General features: G+C 55.0%; 1 protein-coding gene across 2 annotated transcripts; it reads right to left on the bottom strand.

Annotated features, from left to right (window-relative positions):
* Window positions 1–743: 743 nt before the first annotated feature.
* On the bottom strand, window positions 744–13,721 carry AGTRAP (angiotensin II receptor associated protein). Of its 2 annotated transcripts, none has more exons than XM_020281713.2 (5): window positions 13,574–13,721; window positions 5,601–5,635; window positions 3,637–3,742; window positions 2,599–2,794; window positions 744–1,428 (listed from the first exon to the last, which is right to left on the bottom strand). In XM_020281713.2, exons 1-5 carry the CDS (start codon window positions 13,598–13,600, stop codon window positions 1,313–1,315), a joined length of 480 nt encoding a protein of 159 aa, XP_020137302.1. In that variant the 5' UTR covers window positions 13,601–13,721; the 3' UTR covers window positions 744–1,312. The 2 variants fall into 2 exon arrangements, with proteins under 2 accessions (XP_020137302.1, XP_020137304.1); XM_020281715.2 differs by having other exon boundaries at window positions 2,620–2,794; window positions 13,574–13,720.
* Between the last annotated feature and the right edge of the window lie 7,353 nt (window positions 13,722–21,074).

Below are 21,074 nucleotides of genomic sequence, written 5' to 3'. Positions count from 1 at the left end.
CCCGGGCTGCGCTCGGCACCTGGCGGGCGTGTGGCCTCCTCTGATGGACTGGTGGATAGGGGAGAACAGTGGGGGCTGCACACTAGGCCTTGACCTCTTGGTGCCAGGGACAAGCCAGGATGGCCTGGAAAGGCCCAGGCCCCTGGTCCCAGAGGGCAGAAGAGCCACCTGTAAATGGCCAGCCCAGTTGCAGTGGGGTGGGCCCCGGCCTGGGGACCCGAGGAGTTTCTGGACACATGTTGGCCCAAGTCGGCTGTGACTAGAACACAGGGGCTGCCAGGAAAAGGTCACCCGTGGCCTCCTAACCTGACACCAGGGGCTCAAGTAGCAACTCTGCTGCTGCTAACAACTCTGCCGTCATGCAGGGCCAGGCACTTTACATTCAGTTTGTGGCACCACCCCTGAGCAGGCACCAGCCCTGTTCTAGAAGACACGGAGGGCACACAGCTTGTGAGCGCAAGAGCAGGATTTACACTGATACCGGGCCCACTGGTTCAAACGGGTGCCCGTGCGCACACGCACCAGGGCCCTCCTCGGCTGTGGCCTCGGCTGGGCCAGAGCCGGGCACAGGGCAGGCCCAGCCCAGCTGATGTGCAAGTGCCCCGCTTCCTCCTGCCACGACAGGCTGGGGTAGCTCAGCCCAGGCTCCTCCTGGGGAGTCAGGGGAGGAATCTTCCCAGGAGTGGCAGGTCCAGGCCCCAGCCCAGCCAGGAGACAGAATAGGGCTCAAAACACAGCCTAGCTACAGAATCCCCCAAGCTTTAATGCCATCTTTAATGCCGTGGCCCCAGAAGGGCAGCTGGAGGCTGTGGTGGGTCGTGGAGCTGCAGAGACCTCCCGCCTCCAGCCCCAGGGTCCCCAGGCACCAAGTGACCAGGCAGTGAGAAGCATGGGGACCTCACTCCCATGTCCAACTGCTCCTGGGGCCAAGCACGGCCGAAAGCTCTCAGAGCTCCTGCAGGAGGGCGCGACAATCTGGGGGGAGCCGAGAGGGCATCACTGGGCCTCCGTGGTGCAGCTGCTGGGTGGGAGTGAAGAAAGAGACCATGGTTCCAGCCTGGGGACCGATGGGTGCCTTGAAGCGAGGGGAGGCCTCAGGGAGTTTGGGACAGGAGTGTGCACAGCGCTGGGGGCCCACGGGGCTCCTGGCCTCCTGGGGCACTTGACTCAGGCAACCCCTGAGATGGGGAATGGGAGGACATGTTCCATCTTAGGTCCAAGAAAGGGAGGCCAGGAGCATCCCTGGAACCACCTCCCAGGCACGAGGAAGGCGACGGCGCCCAGGCTGGGGCCAGGCACAGCAGGGCTGGCTTCAGTACCCTCGGGCGGTTTGCCCCCTGTCCTCTGGGCTTGCAAAGGGGTCCACGGGCGCCTCTGCAGAGTCAATTGTCTGGTAGGCACTGCGATCCTGAGAAGGTCCGAGGAAGCCTGGAGGGCAGCGGACGTGGGGGGAGGAGAAAGGAGGGTGAGAACTCAGATGTTTTTGGTAAGTCCAGACCAAGGTCCACCCCCAAGGCCAGAGCTGGGTGTCCTGCCACCAAAGACAGTGACGGGGGAGCAGCCCCAGGCATTAAGCCTTTAGTATTTCCTATCCCTACGGAGCAGGTATTTTTATCGTTCCCACTTTACAGATGAAGAAACTGAGGGTCAAAAAGATGAACTGACTCGCCTGAGATCACACAGCTCTGAGCTGATGACACTGGGACTGAAACCTGAGCCCAAAGCCAGTGTCCCTGGCCACCAGGCACCCAAGCAGGCCACGCTCAGGAATCTGAGCCCTGGCTCACGGCTGCTCTCTGGCTCCTCTCCCAGGCACGAGGACGTCCCCCACTGCACACATTTGGCCTGGGATCCTAAACAAGTCCCAGGGGCTATAGGCCTCACTTTCCTCATCTGTCCAATGGGAGGAACATTCCTGGCTCCCATCACGAGGGGGGCAGGTCCAGTCAGTGCTGAGGTTGGCCAGGGTGGGCGGCCCCAGGCCATTCCTGTCCTCGCCCCGGCTGCTCCCGGGCCAGTCACAGGCCACTTGGGGCCTCTCACGAGTGAAAGGTAGAAGACCACTGCCCACCCCTTCCTGTTTGTCTTAAAAAGAGGGAGAAGGAAAGTGAAAGCATGGGTCAGGAGCGGGAAAATGGCTCGGCCACCACAAGAAGGGGTACAGGAGCTCAGAGAGGGCGGGAGGGGAGAGGGCCTTGGCCACCCAGCACCGTCTCTGCCACAGGAGAGGGATGACCCACGTGGCAGGAGAGTGGGGCTCCAGCAGCAGGGCCGGGGGGAGCAGGTGAGAAGCTGCCCCCGCAGGTGCCTGCAGGCCTCAGGCTGCCTCTGGGAGCTGAATGGCGCCCCGCCCTGCGTCCTGAGAAGGCCCTGGCTGCAGCCTGACAGCAGATCAGGACAGCCAGGGGCCCACAGGGCTCTTGCAGCAGACACCAGGTGCTTGCACCCCTTCCGGCCTGGGCAGAGCACGGCGCCACGCTCCTCGGTGCACCTGGAGCCCTGGTCCCACGGGGCAAGGCCGGCCCACAGGGCAGCGGCCGGGGCCCAGGCAAGGGAGGGCGTGGCGCGGCGGGAGCTGGCCGGAGGTGGTGGCCTCACCAGTGTGGATCTGGAGCTCACCCCCACGCTCCCGGTACATCTGGTAGACGAAGCAGCAGGAGAAGGGCTTGAGCAGCAGGCTGAGGATGGCCATGCCAGCCCCGAAGCGCCCCGTGTCCGTGAGGCCGACCCGTGGGTAGAAGATACTGATGTACACGATGTCCAGGAAGATGGTGGCCAGCAAGCCACCAAGAAACTGCAAAACAAGAGACATGTTGTCACCAGCTGACACCCCGACACTCCCACTGTGGCTTCCCCATCACGGATCCAAGACTGGAAGCTGTTTCGTGCCCTCCTGTGTCCTTGGGGTTTGCTGGAAAGCAGACCGGGCAAGCAGGCAGGGCCCTGGGGATGGGCCTCCTGGCTGGAGACGGCAGGCTGGGGACAGGCTGGGGACTTGGCCTGCCAACCCCACTGGAGCCCCTACCCACCTATCTCCCGTCACCCCTGGTCCAGGACGGGCACAACACTCGGCTCCTAGACCTCTAAGATGGAAGGTCCCCTGGAGTTAATCCAACCCATCTCCACCACAAAGAAAATCTCAACTGTCCTGGGCTGCCCCCGCCTCGGCCTGGAGAGATGCGAGCTGGAGCGCTCACTGCCTCCCAGGGCTGAGTGGGTGCTGGGAAGCTCCCGGGTGGGAGACTGCAGCCGGGCCGGGTCAACTCTCCTTCGTAAAGTAGTGGAGTCCCCTCTTGGCCGGGTCTCCCAGCCACCTCCCTCCCCGCTGAAAGAGCCCTCGAGGCGGGTTATAGGGTGGATGCTCCTCTGCCCTTTCAGAGTGACCAATCTGGGGCACTGGTGGGATCCCACCCACGCCTTTCTTGGGGAAGACAACAGCAGACTTGGGGAGATCTAAGCCAGGCAAGCGGAGCACAGGCCAGGATAGTGCAGACACGTGTGGGCTGGGAGCCCAGAAGCAGATTTACAAGGCTTTAGACCACAGGAAGAGACGGAAGATTGTAACAGGAGCGGGAGGCAGAGCGGGGCCTGCACTGCTGCCCCACTGCCAGCCACCTCCTGCCCCGCCCTCCTTACCATGCTTATGGCGTCCACGGAGTCCCGCTGCGCCATGGCCCACACGCCCAAGGCCAGGATGGAGAAGTTGGCCCAGGCGTAGGAGCCTGAGAACACGATGCAGCCCCTGCAGGAAGAGGCACCTCAGTCCCATCAGGTGGCCACCACCCCGTAGGTCCCCTCCGTCCTGCTCTGGGGTCCCAAGGCCACCTCCAAGAACAGGCCACAGTCTGCGAGGCCACCTGGCCGTGTGCCAGCAGTGCCAGCAAATCCCACCGCCGCCACCTCGATCCCGGATCCTGAATCCATCGTCCTCTCCTGCCGGTATTACTGCCATAGCCACCCCACGCCGGGCTCCTGACTGCCACTCTGTTCTCTAAATAGCAACCGGTAATGTCAATCGCATGCTGTCACTTCTCTGCTAAAAATCCTCCAACAGTTCTCTGTCCCATCTGGAATAAAATACAGACTCCTCACCTGGGCCGAAGGGGCCAGGGGGATCTGCCAAACACAGCCCCGCCCTTACTGACCTCAGCCACAGCCTGTGCTCACCCTCCACCCTGAACACTCAGCCCCTTCTGTCACTGGGGTCAGCCTGAATGTGCACTGAGACCCCTTCCCTCACCAACCAACGCTAAGTTCCACCTTCCTCATCACTTTCCCAGCACAATGCCCGCCACCCTATTCTATCTTTTAGGGTGTTGCTACTGACATTGTTCATGTATTTGTTTGTTTGCTTGCCAATCCCATGAAAATCAGGGTCAACATTTACAGAGCACTTGTTATTATCTGGCACAGTTCTAAGTGCTTTACATTAACTCAATTAGACTCACACAAAAAAAATAAATTAATAAAACAAATTAACTCATTTATGTGCATTTGTGTGTTAACAACTCTAGGAGGTAGGTGCTATTATTAGCCTCCTTCCACAGATGAGGAAACTGGGTCACAGAGAGGTTAAGAAACTTGCCCAAGGTCACACAGCTACTAAGTGGTAGGGCTGGGATTTGAACACACAGGCCATGCTCCTGCCCAACTTGCTGTGCCACATAGAAAATCCAGGGGAACAGGGGTCTTGCCTGCCTCACTTGCAACCAGGGCCACAGGGCCCTGACTGCCCCAGCACACAGCAGGGCACTTCATGAATTCAAATGACGTTCCCTGAAGCATAACATGCAGAAAACTCGTGCAAGGTACTTATGTATTAAGTGCAGTTAGGCTCAATAGGTATTTCAGTAAATCATCTCACTGTTTGTTGGTTTTTGTTTGTTTGTTTTATAGAGATGGGGTCTTACTCTATTGCTCAGGCTGAACTCCTGACCTCAAACAATTCTCCTGCATCGGCCTCCCAAACAAAGTGCTAGGATTACAGGTATGAGCCGCCTCGCCCAGCCATCATCTTTTGGTTTTAAGAAAGCAGGTGCCTGGGCCCCAGGCCAGACTCATCAACTCAGAACCCTGGGGGGCGTGAGTGAGAAATCTGCATTTAGCCCTGCCCCCCCCCCATGTTGTGGAAGAAGACTAGCACTGCTCACTGTTACTCACAGCTGTTTACACGTGCACTGCACTTCAAAGTCTGCAACGTGCACCTGTGAAACCAATGGTTTCCAGCCTTGCTTTGGCAGAGAAATCTCCCAGAAGCACACAGATAAGAGATGTAAACACTGAAAACCAAGGCTGCGACGCCCGAGCCTGGCTGCATGGCGGCCCTACGCAGTCTGACGAGCACTGCCGCACTTCCCCTCCTGGCCCCCGCGGGGTGTGCGGTCCTTATGCCCAGGCAGAAAGCAAAGCCCCGGGAGGCAGAGCCATTCGCCCGAAGCGACCCTGCTAAAACATGGCAGAACCAGGACCCGACCCGGCTGACGCAGTCCCCAGGAGACATGTAGACACAGAGCCCGGAAGACATGTAGACACACACCCCAGGAGACACAATGCAGCGCCAGGAGATGCACGGATGTAGCCGGATACCCAGAGTCACTTACCAGGTTGTCAGCAGCCAGTGACCCAGGAGAATCACCTGTGGCACAAAGGGGGAGAAGGTCTGTGAATCTGAGCACCAGGAGCCCCTCCTGGCACCCGAGAGGGCCTTAGAAATGTGTGTCTTGCAACAGCAAGTGGCCCAGGGTGGAGGATAAAGAACACAGGCCTGGCCGGGCGAGGTGGCTCATGCCTATAATCCTAGCATTCTGGGAGGCTGAGGTGGGCGGATTGCTCAAGGTCAGGAGTTCAAAAACCAGCCTGAGCGAGACCCCGTCTCTACTATTAAAAAAAAAAAGAAAGAAAGAAAGAAATTATATATATAGAAAAAATGAGCCGGGCATGGTGGCGCAGGCCTGTAGTCCCAGCTACTCGGGAGGCTGAGGCAGGAGGATCGCTTGAGCCCAGGAGTTTGAGGTTGCTGTGAGCTAGGCTGACGCCACGGCACTCACTCTAGCCTGGGCAACAAAGTAGGACTCTGTCTCAAACAAACAAATGAAAAAAAAAAAGAACAGGCCAGGGGGGCTGCCATTTCACCCCCTCAGCCTTCCCTTGGGGCAGCTGACACCCCTTCCTGCCTCCAAGGGCCGGAGGCTCCTTTGGGGAACACAGGGACTCGGCTCTGGAATCAGAGGCCTCGATGGGAAATGGGGGTGCTCACAAGAGGGTGATTTCTGGGGACACTGGAGCTGGGGCACTGTGGGGGCAGGGGGAAGGCAGCTGCTGTGGCTGAGAGGGTCTGGAAGGGTGGCAGGAGACCGGGGTGGGGACCTTGGGCCTGGGAATGGAGCGTGGGCTTCGTGCCAAGTGCAGGGGGAGCTGTGGGAGACTTTTCTGCAGGGAGACAGCGTGGTATGAGTTAGGATTCGGGAAAAAATCCCTCTGGCTTTTTGTCCAGATTTCTGCAACATTCCACCCTTTTTATTGCCTCCTAGCTCCTTACAGTAAAGCCCGTCTGCTGGAACTGGTCTTCACTCTGCTAATCGCAAAGGCCCGAGCAGAGGCTGCATGGGGGGAGGGGGCCGAGGCCAGAGCTTCCAGAGGGGACTGGGCCGAATGCGAAGCTGAGCCAGGACTGGCAAAGGGGGGAGCCAGGCCCGGGCGCTGTGTGGGTGGAAGGTGTGGCAGTGGCTGAGGCCGGGGTGGCCCTGAGACTTGGAGGCCCAGAGCCCAGTGGGGCTCGGTGGTCAGTGGGAGTTCACTTGGGATGGAGTTTACTCAAGGGATTGGGGGGTGGAGGGTCAGGGTGGGAGGGAGAGTTGCTGAGAGCCCGGGGCAGGGGCCACGTGACAGCACCCATGAGCCTGTCTGCAGCAAAAGGCCCAGGTGTCTGGCCTGGATGAAAAGGCCGAAGGAGACGTCACCGCCAGCAGTAAAGAACTGGGAGGAAGGAAAGGCATTTTTAGAAGAGTTTCTCTTAATTGCACACCTACTATGTGCCAGGTCCTACGCCAAACACCTGCACGCCCCCATCTGGGCCTCACAGCAGCTTCTGGAACCAACATCATCATCCCCATTTCACAGACGAGAAAACTGGGCTCAGAGGTCAGTTATTAATACATTGATCAAGATTCCACAAACAGCAAGTGGCAAAACTAGAACTAAATTTCAACTCTGACTCCAAAACCAGTGCTCCTAAGCTTCACACGGGAAGCATGAGCTTTCAGCGGAGAGGAGCTGCGTGGGCTAGTGAGAACCGTGGGGGTCCTCCCCACACGAGGGCGGATGCAATCAGGACAGAAGGCTGGGACACTCGCCCTCATCTCCAGGGCCCGGGGTCGGAGAGAATGAAGCAAACAAAAGGGGCCTGGATCCGTGACCAAAGTGAAGACTAGGAGAATAATTCTACAAGGACCGACGCACCGAGCTTGACAGAGGTCTCGAGGCTCTGCACGGGCTGAGCCGGGTATCACGCAAGGCCAGCTCTAGAGGCCATCTCCACGATCACGCGCCTCTGTGTGTTATTGAGCGCTTGCTGTGTGCGGGGCACCCGCCTAAGCGCTTTCTGTGTACGCTGAGGCCTCGCACTCCTCTCCGCCACCACTGTCCTCATTTCGCAGCTCAGAAAACTGAGGCTCAGAGCTGAGTGTCCGTAACCTGCCCGAGGTCACACACACTGCCCGAGGCCAGTGGCAGAGCCAGGGTCAAGCCCGGCATGTACCGCCTGGACATCAGGCCTCTCTCCAGTACAAAGATGGGGAAACTGAGGCATGGGAGGCTTACTCTTCCATTGGTTTCTCTTCCCAGGAGCTTAACAGAAGTGATCAAACGGTGCTAAGTTTCTTAACCACCAACGGTTTAGCCTGCCACACTGGCACCTGCTCTGCGTCCGCCCCAGAGGTTCAACGGTGTGCAGAGCGGACGTGGAGCTGCCCTCCCAGGACTGACGTCCAACAGGGAGACACTCGCTAAGAGGTACTCAGCCTTTAAAGCATGGGGTCCAAGGAGACCCCTGTCCTGAAGGGAAGTTTCAGCAAAGGAAACGGAACCTCACTGTATGGCAGGGAAGGCTTCTCTGAGGAAGAGACAGGTGCGGGGCACAGAGGAAATAAGAGCATTTTGAGCAGGAAGGACAGCACCTGCAAAAGTTCTGTGGCACAGAACATTCTGGAAAGTAAAAAGCAGCCATGGCCGGGCCCGGTGGCTCACGCCTGTAATCCTAGCTCTCTGGGAGGCCGAGGTGGGCGGATTGCTCGAGGTCAGGAGTTCAAAACCAGCCTGAGCAAGAGCAAGACCCCATCTCTACTATAAATAGAAAGAAATTAATTGGCCAACTGATATATATATGTAAAAAATTAGCCGGGCATGGTGGCACATGCCTGTAGTCCCAGCTACTTGGGAGGCTGAGGCAGTAGGATCGCTTGAGCCCAGGAGTTTGAGGTTGCTGTGAGCTAGGCTGACGCCACAGCACTCACTCTAGCCTGGACAACAAAGTGAGACTCTGTCTCAAAAAAAACAACAACAACAAAAAAAAACAGCAGCCAGTATGGCTGGAACAGAAGGCAAGAGGAGAGTGGAGGAGGGGAGGCAGGAAGCTGGAGGTGGGCAAGGCTAGACCCACAGAGGATTCTGATCTTTATCTTCAGAGCTAACCCTGCCCCTCTGCCTTACTGCAAACCCTGGCCCAGCGGGGAAGGGGCCTCACCACGCGGTGGGCACAGTGGGACTGATGTCCGGCTTTCAGACCAAGAGAAGCCACCAAGGAAAGAGGCAGAGGGGAGGCAGCTCACATCACACTTATCTCCCCAAACCTACACCTAACCCTTCCCACTTTGACTCTGTTCCAGAAACAATCTTCATTTCCAAGTGCTCTGGCACCTGTGTCTACACTGTGCACACAACAGGTCTTTAATAAGTGGGCGTTTCTGGGTCCTGCAGAGCCCTGGACTATCATGGAGAGAATGGGGCTTAGGATGAAAGGCTGATATGCAGGAGGGTCCCCTGCGGGTCACTCGCTCTGGAAAACCTGTGTGTGAGCTGAAAGGGCGCATGATATGCAGTGAGCGCCAGCTAGGCGCCAAACCACCGCCACCTCTGTTAGAGAAGAAAATAGTATCACTTGGCACAACTGCAGCTCCTTAAAAGACATGCAATCGTAGCCACGTGAGTTCACTTTTGCTTTATAAACATTTAAGAAAGTCAGCACCATTTGATCACTTATCTTAAGTCCCTGGGAAAAGAAACCCACAAAAGACTAAGCCTCCTCAGCCTCAGTGTTCCCATCTTTGTAATTGGAGGTACCCCACCCCCGCAACCCAGGGAAGCCTAATGCACGGGAAAGCTCAAGGGAGAAACTGAGCCAAACAGGCCCTGCCCGCCTGGGCAGCCCAAGGAAGGAGGGGCCGGTGACTCACTGTCAGCACAAAAGAACTGTCTGCTGCCTCTGGGGGTCTGTCCAGTGAGGAGAGACACTGAAGATGCTCAGGCAGTGTCTGGAGGAGGAGCTGGGAGCAGGGGAGAGACCTGAGCTAAACAGGAGTGGGAACTGGGACCCCAGGAGACACCTGAGCAGCAGGACCTTTCCTGGCTGGGGAGGAAGAAAGAAGGGCTTGAGCCCCTGGACTCTCACTACAGTGCTCAGCCTAGGGAGGCTGCCCAGCTATTCCCCAGACAGGAGCCAATGGGCCAAGGCAGCAGGGGGCCACAGAACACTGCATTGGGAATAGGAGACCCGGGTGCAGGTCCAGGAGCCAAGGCCTTGGGCTCCTTCTCCGTGAAATGGAGGCAGCATACGTCCTGGCGGTACCCGTCTGTCCACGGGGACGCCTCAACCCGCAGGCGTCTGAATGGTCACTGCCTGCATCGATTTAATAGCCGTAAGTACCTACATGGGACAGGCCGCCTGCAACCACAACAGCAGCAACTCCTGCTACTGACAAGCACCTGCCGCTACGCATCCACACTGCACCAAACACTGGACCCAGGTCTTCCGTGTTCATCCTGCGTGGGGGTGAACTGAAGCTCTGAGAAATTAATTGGCCCAATTTATAAAGCTTATATAAACAACAGAGCCCAGACACAAATCTCAGAATACTCGGTCTGTACGGCCTGAGTTTTTAACCCTAATTTTACAGTACCTCCTGGACTACCAGATCCTCTTCTTACTACCCTAGAAGGTAGGGCCTATTTGTATCCTCTTTTTACAGGAAAGAAACAGACACTCAGAGAGGTTAAGAGAACTACTCAAGGTCACACAATCAGTAGCGAAGCCTGGCCCTGCAGGCAGGTCTTTCTGGCCCAAGGCCCGTGCTCTATGCACTGTGCACGCTGTCGGCATCTACAAGAGCCAGGGAAGGGTGGATGAGAATGGGGAAAGAAAGGCTTATGAGAAACCAAGGGGCTATGCAGACTAAGACTTAGGCCGCTAGAGCACCCGCGGGAGGTGGGGGTGAGACCTCCCAGACAGGTGGTGGACAGAACTGCCATCAGCCTACGGATCAACATACAGAGCATACTCTTGCCAGTCCCATGCAAACACCTGGCAGCCTGTTACATGAGATAGTGAGACCCCCCCCAGGGTGGCTGAGGCTAAGGGACCCCAGTCAGGGCTGCCACACAGGGGAAGCAGAGCCATGCATTGGCTCCATGACTTAGAAGCTATGCAACTTTAGGCAAGTCACCTGACCTCTGTTTGCTCTTCTATAAAGCAGAGATAAAAATATCCATTTCACAGGGTTGCTGTGCGGATCCAGTGGTGCAGGGAGGCAGAGAGGTGTGGGCAATGCTCAACACTGCCTGCCAGGGAGCCAGCCCCGGACAGGAAGCAGTCCTCACTGCTACGAATGGGAGGTCAGCTTCCTGAGCTGTTTTTATGTTTTAAGAGAAAGGCTCCCGTTCTGTTGCCCAGGCTGGAGTGCAGTGGTGTGATCATTTCTCTCTGCAGACGCGAACTCCTGGGCTCAAGGGACTACAGGCAAGTGCTACCATGCCCAGCTAATTTTTTAATTTTTTGTGGAGATGGGGTCTGGCTATTGTTGCCCAGGCTGGTCTTGAACTCCTGGCTTCAGGTGATCCTCCCCCTCAGCCTCCCAAAGTGCTGATATTATAGGTGTGAGCCACCACACCGGGCCGAAAGCCTAGTCCTTTCTTAGCTTGTCACAGTGGCATTTCTCCAGCTCAGGACTTGATTTAAGAGAGGCATAGATGGGGCTCAGTTAGGGACTGCCCTTTGTGCAAAGGGCCTAGAGCAGCTGTTTCTTCTCAGCTGGCAGCGCTGCCCACCCTGGCTGAGCTGGGCACAAGCAGGCGGTCAGCCAATGCCCAAGGAAGGGATGCAATGACAGAGTGGGGGGTGGGGCACAGACCCAGGGTGCAGTTTCCCAGCTCCTGGGCTCAGAACAGTCCACATAAGTACCTGCAAGCAAGGACTCAACAGCTGCCCTCCATAAGGCAGCCAGATTTAGCATGCAAAAATACAGAACAGCCAATTAATTTTGTATTTCAGATCATGAATAATTTTTTTTTTTGCCACTAAGTCACCAGGGAAAAATCATGAATAATTTGTTAGTATGTCCCCAAATATTGCCTGAGACATACTCAGACTACAAAACTGCTGCTGATCTGAAATCCAAATTCAAGTGAATGGCCCGTATGTTACCTAGCAACCCTAGCACCTCAAGGCCTCCCCTCCCTTACTTGTCTCTGACTGGTAGTGGTGAAGACCCTGGGAGACATGGGGTCTTGCTTTGCACGCCAAGGGAAGGACCAGCCTTGTCTCCTGGGCTCACAAAGCCAGCACAGCTCACGCCCGTGCATGTTCTTGGCCTGTCAGGCCCATTAAGTTGCTCTAAGCAGCCCTAACAGACTAAACCCTCCCGAGGGACACAAAGAGTCAAGGCCAGAGTTGGCCCTAACTAATATGGAACCAGGAAAGAACAGGGCACCAGAGTCTGATCCCTGTGGGTTCGAATCCTGACTCTGCCACTGACTCCCTGTGGGAACTTGGCAACTCACCCGAGCTGAGCTGAAGTGTGCTCATCTGTAAAAAGATGACAATATCGGCTTCCTCAGAAGGTTGCTGTGATTAAATAACCTGGCACACTACAGATGCCACATAAATGAGGGCTCTCTTCCCTTCCAACTCCTGTGGCTCTACCCCCCACCTGATCCTTGCTTAGCAATTATTTTAGGCAAATCTCTAATCAGAGAAAAGGCCGCTGGTGTTAACCCCACATTGCCTGGCATAGAGTGAGTATTGATACCAACCAACCTGTTGCCCTCATGGGAATTTCTTTCCAGCTAACCCTTCCACCCAAGTCCCTTCTCTGGCTCCAGCCATCTGTCCCCCAGCTGTTGACTGGCAGCTTCAGGCAGGTTTGCTGAAGCAAGGACGATTAAGAAGGGAAAACTGCCCAGGGCAGTCATAGCACAGACTGTGTAACAATCCAAACATGGACTATGCTGTTACTTTGTAGCCATCTTTTAGATTCCTTTAGTCCCAAACACCAACAGGGTAATAAATGCTTTGTCACTCATGAGTAAGAGTGCATTCCTGGACATAGTCTCAAAGGAGCCTGCACCAAAACCCAAAATGGCCGGTTTGGTCCGAAGTCCACACCTTCCTGACCAAAGCTAAAGTCCCCAGCCCCTCTGCTGCAAAGCGAGCCGCGACACAGGGCGACTGGGGCTGGGCGCGGAGCAAAGAACGGCGCTGAGCACAGCTCAGGAAATGAAGACACTCCAGGAAGCCCTGCAGCGTTTTCCCAAGTGCACAAAATTGGGGTTTTCTGTTTTTAGGTAATTTCTACTGGAGTTCGTGCTTGTCAATTGTGAAATAAGGACGTTAGATTTATAAACTTTGGAAAACCAACTGGTAACACCTGCTTTTCTTAACCTGACGTAGCAAACAAAGGCGGCTCCCAGGACAGTATGGGGACTCCGGGGAAAGGTCCAGCCCCTCTGTCCCCGAAGGAGAGGGGTCCGCCACCAAACGCCTCCCTGGGCTTCGGGGGAGGGGGGACCCCTTCCTCGCGCCTTCCTCCCCCTCCAGGGGAACTCCGGGCGCGCGGGCCAGACCAAGGCTGGGACCCCGCTCCCCACCGGAGGGTCTGGCTCCGGGAAGGGGCGGCCCGTCCCCCGCCCCCTGCCACCTCCAGCTGCCCCTCTGGGTCGTCCCCGCTGGCCTTCGCCTGGACCCCGCTCCCTGCTGCGGCTGTGCGCTCACGTCCTCCTCACCGGGTCTGTGCGCTCCCTCTCCCTGCCACCCCAAATGGGGGCGCTTCGCCCCAGACTCGCGGTGCCCCACCTTCCTTAAGGAAGCAAGTGCCCCCCCGCACCCCCCAGCGGGAGAGGCCCCCGCCCCCCCAGCGGAGGAGGCCCCCCGCCCCCCAGCGGAGGAGGCCCCCGCCCCCCCAGCGGAGGAGGCCCCCGCCCCCCCAGCGGAGGAGGCCCCCGCCCCCCCAGCGGAGGAGGCTCCCGCCCCCCCAGCGGAGGAGGCCCCCCGCCCCCCCAGCGGGAGAGGCCCCCCGCCCGCCGCCACCTTCAGGTTCACCGCGGGCAGCTCCATCGCGACCAGGCGGAGGGCACCGGCGCGGCGGCCGCGGGGGCTCCGGGCTCCGAACTCCGGCGACAAACTTGCCGGCCCCGCCCCGCGCGCTGCTCCAGCCCCAACCCGGGCTCCGCTCGGGGCCACGTGAGTCGGGCCGGCGGGTCACGTGGCCGCCGCGCGGTCGCTAGGAGACGGCGTGGTCAGCTCGCGCCCTCCTCCGGGCTCCAGGTTCCCGCCACCGCCCGGGCGGGACGCGGGGGAGGCTGGCACAAGTTCACAAGTTCCGGATTCGTGTCGCACAGGGCGCCACCTCCTGCCTGGCTAATATGTCCCACAAGGCGGGCTGAGGGGACCAGCTACGGCCAGGAGGGCCTGGGGGCCGTCCAGGTGCAAACTGCCCATGTGGCAGCAGCTGGTGTCTCATCCCTCTCTCCCCTCTCCCTCCCGGTGTACACGGGTTATTCACAATACCTACTGCATGGGATCCTTGTGAGGATAAGTGAGTTAATTCAAATTGTTAAAGAAAAAAACTATTCTGACACTTGTTAAAGCCGCCAGGCAAGGAAGACTGTTCAAAACTATGGCAATACAGTCATTGCCACAGGAGAGGGGGATTGGGCTCAGCTCCCATTTATAGCCAGAGAGCAGAGTGAGGGAGTCAGTGGGTGGAAATTACTACGAGGAGACAGCAAGGGTGGGGGGATTCTTTTTTTTTTATTATTAAACAGTCTTACTCTGTTGCCCAGACTAGAGTGCCGTGGCATCAGCCTAGCTCACAGCAACCTCAAACTCCTGGGCTCAAGCGAGCCTCCTGCCTCAGCCTCTCAAGTAGCTGGGACTACAGGCATGTGCCACCATGCCCGGCAAATTTTTTCTATATATTTTTAGTTGGCCAATTAATTTCTTTCTGTTTTTAGTACAGACGGGGTCTCACTCTTACTCAGGTTGGTTTCAAACTCCTGACCTTGAGCGATCCTCCCGCCTCGGCCTCCCAGAGTGCTAGGATTACAGGTGTGAGCCACCATGCCTGGCCAGGATTCTTGTGAAATTAGCAGGATTCTTTTTTTTTTCCATTTATTTTTTTATTTCGGATATTATGGGGGTACAAATGTTAAGGTTATGTATATTGCCCATGCCCCCTTCCCCCAAATTAGCAGGATTCTTGATAAAACTGGGTTGTGCAGGCCCAGCAAGAACTGGAAGTTACAGAAGGTCAAGGTCAAGGCCTACTGAGAAGAGGGCTGGGTGGGGTAGGGCACAGTGGCTCATGCCTGTGATTCCAGCGCTTTGGGAGGCTGAGGGGGTAGGATTGCTTTTGCCTAGGATTTCCATACCAGTCTGGGCAACATAGCCAGATCCTTGTCTATCTCTACTGAAAAAAAAAAGAAGAAGAAGAAGAAGAAGAGGGCTCAGAGCGATCTAGTAAAGTTTGGTCAAGGAGAGAGTCCAACCCGGGCATGGTGGCTCACACCTGTAATCCTAGCACTCTGGGAGGATCGCTTTAGCTCAGGAGTTTGAGACGAGCCTGAGCAAGAGCAAGACCCAGTCTCTAACAAAAAAAAAAAAAGAAGAGGGCTCAGAACAGTCTAACTAAAGTTTGGCCAAGGAGAGAGTCCGTTTCAATGTAAAATGCCCGGAACAGTGCCTGGTACTTAGTAATTGGGTAATACATATAAGCTGTTGTTATGATCAATATACAGGGAGCCTACTGGCTGGAGCCCACTTAAGTCAACATATCAAAATATTTAGAAAACTCTAGGGAAAACCAACAGAAATTCCTCCCTGTACAAATCCTCAGTAGTACATGCTGGAATTGGGGAAAGAAAGGGCTGTCTCACCTAGCATCTTTTTTTTTTTTTTTTTTTTTTTTTTTTTTTTTTTTTTTTGAGACAGAGTCTCACTTTGTTGCCTAGGCTAGAGTGAGTGCCGTGGCATCAGCCTAGCTCACAGCAACCTCAAACTCCTGGGCTCAAGCAATCCTTCTGTCTCAGCCTCCCAAGTAGCTGGGACTACAGGCATGCGCCACCATGCCCGGCTAATTTTTTCTATATATATTAGTTGGCCAATTAGTTTCTTTCTATTTATAGTAGAGACGGGGTCTCGCTCTTGCTCAGGCTGGTTTCGAACTCCTGACCTCGAGCAATCCGCCCGCCTCGGCCTCCCAGAGAGCTAGGATTACAGGCGTGAGCCACCGCGCCCGGCCCTCACCTAGCATCTTAAAGCTTGTTGGTCCCCACCCCCAGAGAGGAACTTTTGTCCCCCCCCCCCACCGCCAGCTCCTCCCCACCCATCCTTCACTCATCACCAGAGAAAAACATTAACTTTCCTGGGGATGACACTAGGAAAGTGTTTGTTCTTGTTTCCAGGAGGGGAGAAACCACGTGGGAACCCACAAAGCTGCCTGGGTGGGTCCCCAGATAATATCAAGATGCATAGTCTCTTGGCCGGGTGCGGTGGCTCATGCCTGTAATCCTAGCACTCTGGGAGGCCGAGGCGGGTGGATTGCTCAAGATCAGGAGTTCGAAACCAGCCTGAGCAAGAGCAAGACTCCGTCTCTACTATAAATAGAAAGAAATTAATTGGCCAACTAATATATATAGAAAACATTAGCGGGGCATGGTGGCGCATGCCTGTAGTCCCAGCTAGTCGAGAGGCTGAGGCAGCAGGATCGCTTGAGCCCAGGAGTCTGAGGTTGCTGTGAGCTAGGCTGACACCACGGCACTCACTCTAGCCTGGGCAACAAAGCGAGACTCTGTCTGAAAAAATAAAAAGACGCATAGTCTCCCCAGATGCAAAGAAAGGATTCATCTGGGTGGGTGAGGGGGGTTGCAGGGCTGCAGGGCCCACCGGGCCTGGCTTAATGCCCCATTTGGAGGCCCAGGCTTGCAACCTGGGGGGTAGCACAGCCCAGGTCTGCCATTGGAACTAAGAGTTGGTAAGCTGCAGAGACCAGCCAAAATGGCTATATCCATCGGGATTTAGGATTGGCTGCTATTTTATTATTAATTATTAGCTAATTATCAATTAATTATTATCAGCAAAGTACTTAGAAGAGAGTAATTCCTCAATAAGTGGTGATGCTATAACATTATTATGTTGTTGTTATTATATATTTATTGGCTTCCTTCTAAAAATATTCCTATTCACTCCAGATCCTAGATTGTTTTAATCTAAGCCTTTAGGTATGTATTAAAATTTGATCACTTTGTAAGGAGAAAATGCAAAACAAATAACTCCCCGGCTTAGAGCTGACATTTATTAACCACTTCAGTACGGCGCTCACCGGCCACGAAACCTTGCCCACAGCCGGCACTCACAGTCCGCACGGTAGTCTGTGCTGTGCATGGACGAGTCCGTTTTGCTCTTGTGTGATGAGAAAGCTTGAAAGCACTGAAAGCTTGTTTTACTTTACAGGCAGCTTTACTTGTAATGTAAGTCAGAATAGGTAACATATACATATATGTTTTCATTACGTTATTTTTAAGTGTTCACAATTTTATTTTGATAAATGAAAACTTAGAAAAGTCATATCATGGCTGTCGGCCAAAGTCGCTGTGCACGTTCATCTGTGGCTGTCGACTACAGTCGATGCTGGTACCGAAGTGGTTAAGTACTGTAGGGACAGAAAGGTGTGAATACCTTTCCTCGCCCACCATAGGATCAGAGCCAACACGCCTACAAAAAAGACAAGAGAAAAGCACAAGTTTTTTCAATCAAAATTTTCCATGACACGGGAGCCTTCAGAAATGAAGACCCGAAGACCCAGGGGAAATGGCCCATTTTTGTGCCTAGATTCGATGAAGAATGGACAGCCGTGTGGAAATGCGATCGACAATAACCTGAGAAGTGGTCATGGTTACAGACTGAGTGCAGAGACCCAGCAAGGCCTGTCCAGAGTCTTGTTGGCCTCTCTGTGTAGCTGTGTAGCGTTGCTTCCTCCTGGGTGTGGGGCAGGACCCGATCCCTGGGATGAGGGTCTTCAAAGGAGAAGGGAGAGAGAGACCTTTCTAGGTTTCATGGTTTGCTATGGGGGACAGGGGTCCTAGTTTCGATGACCTGCCCTGAGGAAGGAGGAATTGCAGTCTCTATGACTCATGTCAGGGAGAAGGGGGCAGGACACAGGGGGTCAGGAGGAGGCCACGGGGACCTTGCTTCCGAGGCCGTCCAGCCTCCTTTAGTTCACAATACTTAGCAAGCCAAAGCACCAGACTTTGGGGTGACATTTTCTGAGCCCCAACAGTACTTACCTTGTGGCAGACAGTGTGAAAAGTGCTTCCTAGTAAATGCTCGCAATAACCCAGGGCAGGTCCTGCTCTGATCCCTACTTACAGTAAGGCGATTGAAGTCAAGGGACATGGCTAGCTAGTTAGTGCTGAATGAGGCCAGGGACCCAGCAGGACTTGGCTCCAGGCCCCTGACATTTAACTGCTGCGTACATAGCAGGAACGCAAACCCAGGTTGAGAAGAAAGGGGTGAGAGAGGGAGGAGGGGAATACGACAGAGCCCAAGGAGGCACAAGGCTGTGTGTGTGGACTGTCCCTGCCGCTCACACACTGACACTGTGTTCATCCCGACACCTGGGCCCGGAGGTGTACGGAGGAGGGCACAAGAGGACCCGGCTGGGCAGGCTGAGGGGACAGGGTGCAGGGGTGGGGGGGTGGCGAGCACAGAGGAACAAAGGCAAGTGAAACTGTCTGTATCCTCAAAAGAGCTGGAGTTCCTGCCATGACCTATCTTGGCTCTGGAAGGAGGCATGGTCCCCCACAAAGCACACTCCACAAGGCTTCCGGGTCATATTTTTAGTGTGTACAGACAGTCCCCAACCTACGATGGTTTGACTTATGATATTTCAGCTTTAGGATGGTGCGGACCAATCCACATTCAGTAGAAATCACACTTCTGAGTACCCGTGTAACCATCCTGTTACTCACTTGAAGTACTCAAATTTTATTTAATCAATTACATGAGAAATTCAACGCTTTGTTATGAAGCAGGCTTTGTGTTAGATGGCTTTGCCAAACTGTAGGCCAAGGTAAGCATTCCGAGCACGTTTAAGGTAGGCTAGGTGATGTTCAGAAGGTTAAGGACATGAAATCCATTTTCCACTTGTGATGTTTTCCACTTACGGTGGGTTCATCAGGGTGTACAGTTGAGAAGCACTTGTCCATTTAGGGAATCCCAGTTTAGATTTATCTTGTCCCTCACCCATCCTGTCCCTGCCAGATTTGATATTTGTACCTTCCACAAAGAAACCGACACATAGAGGACATTCGTTCGTTCATTCAGCGCGTAGTCACTGAACACCTACCTGGGCAAAGGCCTAGGAGTGAAGAGTCACAGAAGCCTGTGACAAAGCAGGCCCTTCACAAGAAGCACATCCAGGAAGGGCCCAGAGCAGAGTCGTGGCCCCTTAGCCACAGGAACTGTTGCTGGGGTTTGATCTCGTGCCCCGCCCCCTATTTCTGTTAACCTCGTTGTAAATGTGCTGGCTCTGTGTGCTTCGTGGCCTGAGGTCTGGCAGGGCTGGAGAAGGCCTGTGTGTTCTGTTGGTCAGTGTTGTTCTTTGCATGTGTGGACATGGTCTTTCTCTCTCTTGCTGCTGACCAGCTACCTGTGCAGCAGGGCAGGAGGAAACCAGGGCAAAGAAGGGCGAAGGAACTGAATGGAACCCTGTAGGACTGAAGTTGGGATCCCTTGGGGGCACTCCTGGGCTCCCGGACCTCATCCCCCAACCTTCTGCCCCATCTCTGGTTGATGCCAAGATTCTTTTTTTTTTTTTTTTTGAGACAGAATCTCGCTTTGTTGCCCAGGCTAGAGTGAGTGCCGTGGCATCAGCCTAGCTCACAGCAGCCTCAATCTCCTGGGCTCAAGCGATCCTCCTGCCTCAGCCTCCCGAGTAGCTGGGACTACAGGCATGCGCCACCATGCCCGGCTCATTTTTTCTATATACATTAGTTGGCCAATTAATTTGTTTCTATTTATAGTAGAGATGGGGTCTCGCTCTTGCTCAGGCTGGTTTTGAACTCCTGACCTCCAGCGGTCTGCCGGCCTCGGGCTCCCAGAGTGCTAGGATTACAGGCATGAGCCACCGCGCCTGGCCAATGCCAAGATTCTTAAAACATCTAACACCATCGGGACTTGTCAGTCAAATTGGCCATGTCCACGCTGCCATTCACTGGTGGCCGGGGAGGAGATGTCCTGGGGGAGGGGGACGTGGGCATGGAGGGGTCAGTGTGGTTGGTTCTCCTACTTCCCTCTTCCTGTGTTTTCTGGAGGAGCCCAGACGTTGGTGGGAGGTGGGAGAGCCCCTCCCTGCAGAGAAGACATTTGTTTTTGTGACTACTGAAAATTAAAGGGAGCTGATTCTGAAACATTTGTCTCAGTAGCACAGAATTCAAACTCACAGCAGCAGTCATCGCTGATGATTGTAGACTCCTGCCAGGCTCCATACATACTCCTCCTGGCCTTTAAATGCAGGAATGGTGCCTAACGTTCCTGCTGCTTTCCTCCTCCTCAGGGCGATTGCTGCTGAGTGGCGATCATCCTGCAAGGCCCCCAAACACTTAGTAATATTGCCCTGGCCCTCCAGAGACCCGTGTGCTCAACTCAGGCATCAGGGAAGCCATCAAAATGCCCTCTGAGGCCGGGTGCAGTGGCTCACGCCTGTAATCCTAGCACTCTGGGAGGCTGAGGTGGGAGAATTGCTCAAGGTCAGGAGTTCGAAACCAACCTGAGCAAGAGTGAGACCCCGTCTCTACTAAAAATAGAAAGAAATTAATCGGCCAACTAAAAATATATAGAAAAAATTAGCAGGGCATGGTGGTGCATGCCTGTAGTCCCAGCTACTCGGGAGGCTGAGGCAGGAAGATCGCTTGAGCCCAGGAGTTTGAGGTTGCTGTGAGCTAGGCTGATGCCATGCACTCACTCTAGCCCAGGCAACAAAGCGAGACTCTGTCTCAAAAAATAATAAGAATAATAATAATAAACACCCTATGAAACACTTGGTGCTTGTGAAAAAGGCAGAAGAGGAAATTGCCTGTGTCCTGTTGTATTCCGGGAAACTGTGGTTGTGTCAGAAACCAGCCAAAACGAAAGTGAATGGAAGAGGCTGTGATTGCCCAAGAGGAGGGAGAGGCCCACTGCTGCTCTCTGATTCTCTGTCTTGTGTCATTTTCTTCAACTCCTTGTCCCTATAGCAGTGATCCACTTTATTTCATTATGTGTGTGCATATGTGTGCATGTGCGTGTGCGTGTTCTCGTGCTTTCTCCTGACCCTGAGCATCTTGTTCAGGGCTGAACCAGCCCCCGGCCCAGGTCCTGCACAGAGCAGGCCCTCCCTGAACGTGTGCTGCCCACCTCCGGCCTCCCCTTGCCCGCCCTGCTTCTATCTGGACTTCAGGCTGCTGCCTCCTTCCCTCTGTCCGGCCTCCATCTTTCCACGTAGGTGGTGCTGGAATTGCAGGGGGGGGGCATTTGAGGGCTCTGGCTGGGC

Source organism: Microcebus murinus, chromosome 2, assembly GCF_040939455.1.
Source record: "Microcebus murinus isolate Inina chromosome 2, M.murinus_Inina_mat1.0, whole genome shotgun sequence".
In the NCBI taxonomy this organism is placed as follows: Eukaryota; Metazoa; Chordata; class Mammalia; order Primates; family Cheirogaleidae; genus Microcebus; species Microcebus murinus.
The sequence above is the reverse complement of the archived record's forward strand: the minus strand, read 5'-3'. Positions and strand labels throughout refer to the sequence as shown.